This window comes from Benincasa hispida, chromosome 4, assembly GCF_027475165.1.
Source record: "Benincasa hispida cultivar pf3 chromosome 4, pf3_genome.v1.1, whole genome shotgun sequence".
Lineage (NCBI taxonomy): Eukaryota > Viridiplantae > Streptophyta > Magnoliopsida > Cucurbitales > Cucurbitaceae > Benincasa > Benincasa hispida.
The window spans coordinates 16,032,471-16,041,870 of NC_143481.1; the positions used below are offsets into that span (position 1 = coordinate 16,032,471).

The window sequence follows — 9,400 nt, forward strand, 5'->3', positions numbered from 1 at the left end:
TGGTCCCCAACCCTATCCTTTCACATGCCTCGGCCGCTTATCCAACATCCATTCACATATTTCCCTTTCTAGAAGAGGTTCACTCCCTTCTTGTGATGAAGCAGTTTTTAATGCCACCATTTCATCCTATAACATAATTACATAATAGTATTAATATGTTGTAGAATAACATAAATAATAATGATAAACACACAAGTTTACTTACATAAATGGCGTTATATGATTTCCATCATCATGACTCATCTACTTCATGAAACATTCCATTTGTTCTATCTGAATCATCTTGCTCATTTGATTCTCTTGTAGTTTCTTCAAAAATGGGCCCATACAAATCATAAATCATTTCTAGCATCTCATCATTCAGTGTATTTGTTGGAGTTGATACCTTAAATCTCATTTGTCTTATACTTTGTAAATACAAATAAGATATCTAATAAAATAAGAGGTATTTTATTGATGTTACTAAAAGAGACTTACATTTCACTCGGATGACCATAGGTGACTTGACCTTAATCCTGAGTGAGTTGTGTACTCTTGTTTATGAGGGCAATCCTTTGATTTCCATGGTGAGAGTGGCCTTGTTGGTTGACTCAACAAGCCTACCATTTTGGGGTTTGTTCGAGTGGGGAGCTGGGAACACAACTGTTGAAATGCCTTGAATCTTTGCTGGCGCTTCGAACAACCTAGTACGGGGGTTTAGAACAACTTATTCAGATTTTTGTATTCATCATATTTATTTATTTGCAGTTATTTACGTTTTTGACCCTAGGGTTTAGAGCAGTGCAATATATAAACTTTCTAACCTAGAGGCGCCGTTTTTGATGTAATTCTGAAAACATTCTCTCGAAATAATATTGTTCTTCCTCTGCCCGTGGACATAGCTAACGCACTGTTAGTGAACCACATATATCTGTGTGTCGATCTTTCCTACTCTACGTTCCCTTTTTTGTGTTCTTTAATTGTCGATTTCGCAATAACAACTACACAAGATGAAATTCATTCATTCCCGTCCTTAGGGAATGTAGATAAATTGCTCCCTCAATAGCTAATTCCGAGTCTTAAACATTGAGGCCTCAACCTCTCACTAGCCCGAGAGGTGTTAGTTTATAGTTGGATTATAAATTGTTTGTTTAATAGAGGAATTAGTGGTACTTAAGAAGTTAGAGATAACTACAAGGGTAAAACGGTAATTTGACCCAGCTATAGTCACGAGCAATTTGTGAAGAATCGATTCACTATTGATTGGTTATATCCATGGACACAGAAATATATCTACGGTGCGAAGAGTGCATCTATCGATCTTTAGTGGAGTAACTGGTAGCTAATAAAGATTGATTAATTTAATTAAAGAGTTAATTAATTAATCTTACATTATTGGAGTTTCTAATCTGTAGGTCCATAAAGTTCCCTTGTTAGCTCCCTAAAGGATAGATAAGATGAATGATTTTGATTGTTCAAGTCAATTGATGGACTAAGATATTAATGTGATTATTATGATATGGTTAATTATAGATGTAATCTATAATTGAGAGAGAAATAGTTGAATAAGATTCAAATATTAAATTCTTATGAATTAGATTCATGAAAAATTAATTAATTAATTTTTTAGAGCTGAAGGCAAATAAACATGTGATGTTTATTTATTTATTAATTAACTATATATATTAAATTAAATTAATATATATATGGTTATTTAATTGGTATGTTAATTAATTGAATAAATATTATTTAATTAATTGGGTTTAAGGGTAAATTGGCAAAGACTTGGAGAAGGGGTAAACCCTTCTCCATATAAATATCCCTTTATGGCCAATTTAGGAGATGAAATTTCATTGTAAAAAATCCTAGCCTCCAATCTAGATTTCCTCTCAAAATTTTTCCTCTCAAACATTCTCTATTATTCTTCCTCTTTCAAGGTGATAGAGACCACTCTTCTACCCTTTGATTCCTAGAGAATAACAAGGTTACACTTGCGGTGGTGTCCTTGTTCGTTAAAGAAATGTTCGTGAGAAGATGGAGAGGAAAACATGAAGAGTTTGAGATTCGACAAAGGTTTGTTGCTTTATCCCTTTGTTTATTCTTTTAAAGCATGCTTCCTATAATGTTTATCCATTATTATTTCTATTTTCTTTGCTGTTTTTGTTTTCTTAAAAATTGAAAAACAAAATGCAAAGCGTTCTCACGCTTCCATGGGAATTTGATCTCCTTCCATTAGTATCAAAACCATTTTTTGCAATTTTGTTTTTTAGTTTTTAGAAACAAAAAAGAAAAAATAGAAAACATGGTGGGTGCTCTTGTGCACTGTTTTCATGAGATGAGTACTGTAAATTTCATTTGGGTATTTATGGCTTAGTAGATGTTTTAGGTATTTGGCATATAGACTAACTTTACCTGATTTGATCATGAAAGGGCTCATTGTTTTTGGGCATTTTTACTGTAAATTGAGTCTGTAAGTCTGTGTCATTCGTAACAAAAGTTGCTGTGAAAAGAACTCGGGAAAACAAAGGCGAAATAAGAAAAAACGGAGAGAAACTATGCAGTGCAGTTCAGTTTTTCAGGGACAACTTTTACAAATTTGTCAATAATCGGAGTTCTAACCGTTGGATCGTGCTGAAATTTAGTTAGTATGTTCAAGACATCTAGGTTCTAGTTTTAAATGGTTAGATCGTGGATTTTCGCTCTGGTTTATCCACCGTTGCTGCCGAGCAGAAGCAATTTTTTTTTTTTTTTTTTTTTTTTTTTTTCCTGTTTTGTTTTAGAATTTTCTAAAATCTAGGATTTTAGATTTTATTTGTTTATAATTAAATTATATTAATTTAATTATTTTATTAAGGTGCCAAATATCGGTCTATTAATGCCTTTTATATAATTAAACATGCATGAGATGTATGTTTATATTATATGATTTATATGTTGCATATTGTATGTCATATAGATTTAAAATCCCATCTTAGGATAAACATATTTCATGCATATTATAGTTGCATGATTAATTAAGCATGGTCATGCATCATACTAGAATATAATTGTTATATAGTATGATAGCATGTGAATTGATTTCATTAGTGATAATGAAATTGTTATATTGTTTAATGAAAATGAACTTCTGCTTAGATTAATATAAATGTTATATTTAATCAATGTCACAAAATGCAAATTTATAAATTTTATTTTTCATTATTTTATAATGGTTATAAGTATAATGAAATTAGAATTAAAATCTATAATAAATAGTTGCATGCAAACATAGGTCCAAATTAATTTTAAATGTCTTAAAAAATTAATTCACCTAGACTTATGTTAAACGCATTTCTAATGAGATTAGAAATAGATTAATATTTTAATTCATTTTAATAGGATTAAAATGAACTCCGTTAGAAGATTAAATTTATAAAATAATTGTCTATAAGGGACATTTGTCTTAGGAACATTGGGGTATTTAAGCTTGAAGGTATCGAATCCCGAGCGGAAGCGTGTGAACACCTTGCATTTCATCTTTCAGTTTAATGAAACAAAATACAGCCACAAGTATAATAAAACAGAGGATAAACATATTTAATTTAGCATGCTTTTGAAGAGAATAGAAGAGAAGGAAGAACAATTTCTTTCCTTTGTAGATCCCTTTGTCTTCACGAAAATCCCAAGCTTTTTTTCCACAACGTATCTCCAACGAACAATATTGTAACATCTACAAGGCAGGCCAACCTTATTCATCTACTACAGACCATTTAGGTTATTACTTAAACTTGATCCACCTGTATGTCTCCACATACATGTTTAAGTTTTCTGAAATAACCTTGGATTCTAGTTTATTGGATTGAATTAATGCAATCTAGTCGTCAAATAAAATACCTCTGATTTTATTAGATAAATAATTTGTGTTAACAAAAATACAAACCACGAGATACACAAGATTTAAGACATCAATCTCAACAATCTCTCACTTGTCCAAAGCTAGTGGAATGTATCAAAATACAATAAAAGACGAGTGGGACAGTAAAGTATTGTTGGGTTTTGTAAAGTTAAACACATTCTATTATCAATAAAGATGTTATTCAACATTTCTTCAATAAAGTTGTTATTGAAATTTTAAATTGTATTCATACAGTCTAAATCCAATAACTAAGATCCATGGCTATTACATGAATACTTGAACTTTATGTAGAGACATAAAGATGAATCAAGCTCGAGTAAATAGCCAAAATAGTCTATAGTATATGAATAAGGTTGGGTACCTTGTTCTGGTTGTACACTATTGGATGTGACCTACTTTGTAGTAGTTACAAGTTGTTGTAAAGGTGCTACAAACAAAGTGATCCTTATTCGTTCATGTATTGACATGAGAAGTGAGGGTGTCCTATGCAAAAAAGTTTGCATAAGATTGGACCAAGAAATAAGTCACTCTTATTTTATAAATGTTGTTTACTGTTTAAGACTGACTATTTTGCTTAGATGACCTAGGTAACTTGATCTTAATCCCGAGCTAACTATGAACTTCTATTTATTCGGGGTTATCCTTAGATTTGCATAGGTGAGGGTTAGGTCAACAGTCTCCTATTTCAGGGGTAAGACCGGGTAGATAGCTAGGGGCATAGGGTGCAAGATAGAATTCACACCTACCCGATTTAGGGATAGGAGAAAGGTTGTTCTCTTAAGTAACTGAATCCAGGTCTTGAACAAGGGGCCCCATCCTCTCACTGACCCAAGAGGGATCCGGTTTAGTGATTGGATCATAAACCAATTGTTCATTAGAGGATCAGTAGAACTTAAGGAAGAAGATGTAATATCGAGGGTAAAACAACATATTGACCCAGCCGTTATTATGAACAACCTGTGAAGGGTTGACTTACTGGTTATGTTTAAATCATGTGGACACAAATATATCTACAGTGAGAAAAGTGCAACTATCAAGCTATAGTGGTGTGACTTGATAGTTAACGAATACTAATTAATTTAGTCTAAAGAGTTTTAGCCAATTAATCTTATATCGTTGGAGCTCATATTTTGTAGATTCATAAGGTCCCTCTACTAGCTCGTAAAACAACGCAAAAGACAAGACAAGAATTACCGCAATAAATTAACAAAGGATAATAAAAGTAAAGAGGCCAACGCATAAGAAAAGAATGATTACTCAGTTGTATAAAATTTGTCTAAGTACACAAAGAATTTTAGATATTGCAACACAAAATTGTAAGTATGTACAAAAGAATACAAGGTATAGCTTTTATAAAAACAAATGAATGGCCGCAAAGAAAAATTGCAAAATTGTGGAGAAGGTGGTTTACGGCGGGGGATCTTGATGAGGAGGATGTTGCAAAGGAGCTCGTTGTGGCGCTTTTTGAAATTGCAGAGGTTGCTGTAGATGCGGAGGCACCATGGGACCATGTAGATATGCTGTTAAGAAATTGTAGTACTCATGGTTGCGCTCTGCCATCTGTCTCTGATTCAGGTGAATGGTAAAGATATTGCGTTGAATATTGACCATCGCCTGTCACACCATTGCGTTGCTGTTTCGCAACTCTGCGTTGCTCTCCTACAACTCCGTTATTGCTTGGCGGAAGAAGGTAAGCTGATGAGATAAGAAGGCTCGCATATCAGCTAAGTCAGCAGCAAGGGATGCAGTGGTGAGTTGTGCCGTCGATGTTTCACCAGCATCGGTTTGAGGTTGAGCAGAAAGGCCTAATCCCAAACTGTGTAGGTCATCAACATGCGGCGATGGGGGTGAAAAGTGAGGTGGAGATGGATGGTGGGGGGACGCTGCTGGAGATGCGAGGTTGGAATCTAGAGCAAGGAGGAGGTATGTGATGTGCTCGAGAAGAGGGGAAAGGGGCTTTATTGGAGGGCTTGATGGGCGAATGATTAAAGACAAAGGGTCTAAGGGTAGACTTGTTTGTTTTTGCGGTGATCGTTCTTGGACTATCTCCTTTCCTTTTTCATTGCGGCGCTGCTTCTTTGGTTTGGGTTGGGTTGTTGTGGCATATTGAGATCAATGAGGGGCCTTTTTGTTGGAAGCTCGGGGCAATGTGGGGAATCCTTGAGAAGCATTCTCAGGATCTTCATGTGGATGATGCCGTGAACTTTAGGCATGGGCTCTTCATCAATGCCTACGCCCACAGAGAGGCATATGCTTGAAATCGTCCATGGGAAGAAGTATTGACCTCTCACACGGCCAACAAAATCTCGAATTTTCTTCGCAATGAGCTGGCCCACATCGATCGGAATGCCGCGCGCTATACACTATGCGGCCATGACTGGATCCCTTGAAATTGTTTTGTCATACGTTGTTGGGATGAGTCGCCGTTTCATCAAATATACCCAAAGTCATGCCTCTGCTAAGCGTTTTGACGCTGCCCTATTCGCTCGCTTCTCTCCAATAGCATCGAGCTAGAGCATTGCCATGGCATTGCGACATTAACTGGTTGTCCCGAAATCGATACTTACTTCCTCTCAGCGTCACGCGAGGGTCAAGGGAGGTTTGCAATGCTACCCTTAAGGGCAATTTGATAATTTTGACATCTTCTCTCAATATGTTGCATCCAACTTTTGTTTTTTTCTTCTTTTTGGCTAAACTTTCATCCAAACAACACACTCACTCTTTGGGATAGATATACCTACAAATATGACAAATAAAACATAAGAATTTATTCAAATTGAAAAGGTAAGAACAAAAAATTAGCTCTTTTTGAGAGCTAACAAATACCTCCAACTTAGCTCTTGACCGTCCCGAACAAGGTCGTAACATTCAATCATGCAATCAATAAGGCATCGTTCACTCTATTTAATGGTTCCTAACCCAAGTCTTAATAGTCTTTCAAGTTACACAATAAATCACATAACAACCCGAATTCAAACACTCAATTGTGGCTCATTGTAAAAGATACTTTTGCAATCAAATTCATGTATAAATTAACACTAAGGCCATAACAACTTCTTCCACAAATCAAAGAATGTCGGGAAAAGTTTTATCCTACTCTCATTTCATCTTCCCTCTAATCTGGCTCGGTTATCAGCCTAAAACATACCGTTCTTGCTAATCAAAGAGCAACACTTAGCCAAGAGTGCCTAAAACTCACACACAAAAAACTTAGAAGGCATTAATTTTACCTAGAGGGCTAGCTTTCACACTTGACTGCTGGGAACCTAACCGCTCTTTTCTTGCAGGCCCTAACTAGACACGGCGGAGGTATATTTTTCTCCTCTATCCATGCACACATGCCACTATTTTTTTGCAGGCAATCTAGCTTTTGCCTTTTTTTTTTCACAAAATATGTTACATTATTTTAGTAACTCCTATTTTCTTTTTATTTAATAACACACTAGGCCATTATTTTCCCATTGTCTACTTTTTCTCCCAAGCACTAAAAGTTACTTCTAAGCTAAAAGTGGCCTTTCGATGTGGCAATGAAAATCCGAGAGTAATAACCCGTTTCTAAGACTTTTTAGGATTTATAAAGAAGAACTTTTTTGACCTAGGTTCATCATGCATGAGTTTTCATGAAAAGTTTTTTTAAAAGGCGCTTAAAATCATGAAAGAATTTCTTTTCTTGAAAGCATAAAACTCAGTGAGTGCATCATCGACTTATCATTGAAAGAAAACGAAAAACGGAGCGAATAGATCATGCAAACGCCAAACACTCAAACAATTTTTCAGCACAGAGGTTCTTATTCTATTTCACAGTAACAAATGAAAAATATTCAGATCATAAAAATCTGAGCTCAGATGCTCAAAGCTAACCAGAGATCACATGAATAAAAGAATCAATTCAATTGTAAAAAAGAATTCTGTAGTTGTGCTTCAACTGTACCAAGTATACCAAGTATTCAGCTATCCCAAAAAATAAATAAATAAATAAATAAAACGTATATATTATGCACACAATCAGAAAATAAGAAGCATGCTTCGTACCTACCCCCAACTTTAAAAATGCATTGTTCTCAATGTATTGAAAAGTTAAAATTCATGCAAAAGGACAAAGAGAGGGAGCTAGGGGAACAAGAAAACTCCCCTGGATTAGGACACGAACATGAATTTGGGGAAAGCTTCTCAACGAAGAGCCAAAAATATAATTTCCTATAAAGAGAAAGAGAATTATCAACATTCTTTCAGTTATTTCTTTTGTTTTTTTTATTGTAAAAAAAAAAAAAAAAGAAAGAAAGAAGCAGAGGAAATAAAGAAATAAAAATGAAAATAGATAAATTTGACGCCTGGCTGCCTCCAAGAAGAACAAATTTTTATCGTCGTTTGCTTGACGTTGGGTGAGAGGATGGGTTTAAGTGAATGAGGGTGAAGTCAAAGCCAAGCTTGAGAGAGCAAGGTTCACTTCCCCTTCATTGAAAATCTTGAGACGGTGCCCATTCACCTTGAATTCCTTTCCAGTCTCCAAGCCCCTAATCTCAACTGCACCATAAGGAAAAAGATTAATAACTTCAAACGGACTAAGCCACTTGGATTTAAGCTTACCTGGCATGAGTTGGAGGTGCAAATTAAAAAGCAACACTTTTTGACCGACCTTGAAGTCCTTCCTCACGAGACCCTTATGATGAATCAATTTGGTTTTTTCCTTGTAGAATCTAGAGTTCTCGTAGGCTTCAAGTCTTCTTTCCAACTCTTGTAGTTTTAGAAGCCTTTCTTCACCGGCTTGGGCTAAACTCATATTGCATTGCTTCACTGCCTAGTAGGCTTTGTACTCGATCTCTATCGGTAAATGGCACGCTGATGGGAGGAAAAATTTAATTTATTTGCATTAATCGATATGCATTGATAGTCATACAATGATCATGCGTTGATTTGAAGAATATGCAGTATGCGTTAATCATGTATGCGATGACCATGTGTTCCTGTCATAGGTTTTCTTGCTCTCTCGCCAAGTATAACGAGACCACAAGTTTCTCGGGATGATCCGAGGTTGAATACGGGAACTTGCAACTAAAAGATGATTGTAAAGTAATGTGTTTGAGGTGTAGAATAAAAATAAAAAGAAAGAAACTGATTACTATGCGCTATCCTACTCCTAGCTAAACAGGCTGAACAATTGATGTTTGACTATGAGAATCAGTAGAGATGCAGCGATTGTTAACGTGTAATAAGATGCATGGAGAAGTAGAGTTGTGGAAGAGATATCACTAAATTCTTAAGTTTGGCCGCAAGGGTAATTCCAGCTCGCTACACTAATGCATTGCATGCCTCTCGATGGTCAGCCATATGCTTTATATCTCTATAACGCATGATTGCGTTGAGCATAAGGTTATTCCTATCTCTAGGAACACTGCTTACTTTGCTTAGTGAGTTTCACTACTTACCCTCTCGGGCAGTTGGTTATAGCCATTCTGCTTATAGACAAGCATTGTGATAGCCTCACACTAAGCAAACAGGATTGAATCTCTATACTCGTGTAACACA

The 9,400-nt window shown here is 35.4% G+C and overlaps 1 protein-coding gene across 1 annotated transcript; it reads right to left on the minus strand.

Moving 5' to 3' along the window:
* Positions 1-8,270: 8,270 nt before the first annotated feature.
* LOC120076108 (uncharacterized) lies at positions 8,271-8,654 on the minus strand. Its single transcript, XM_090313157.1, has one exon. The coding sequence runs from the start codon at positions 8,652-8,654 to the stop codon at positions 8,271-8,273; it is 384 nt and encodes a 127-aa protein (XP_090169283.1).
* Positions 8,655-9,400: the final 746 nt, after the last annotated feature.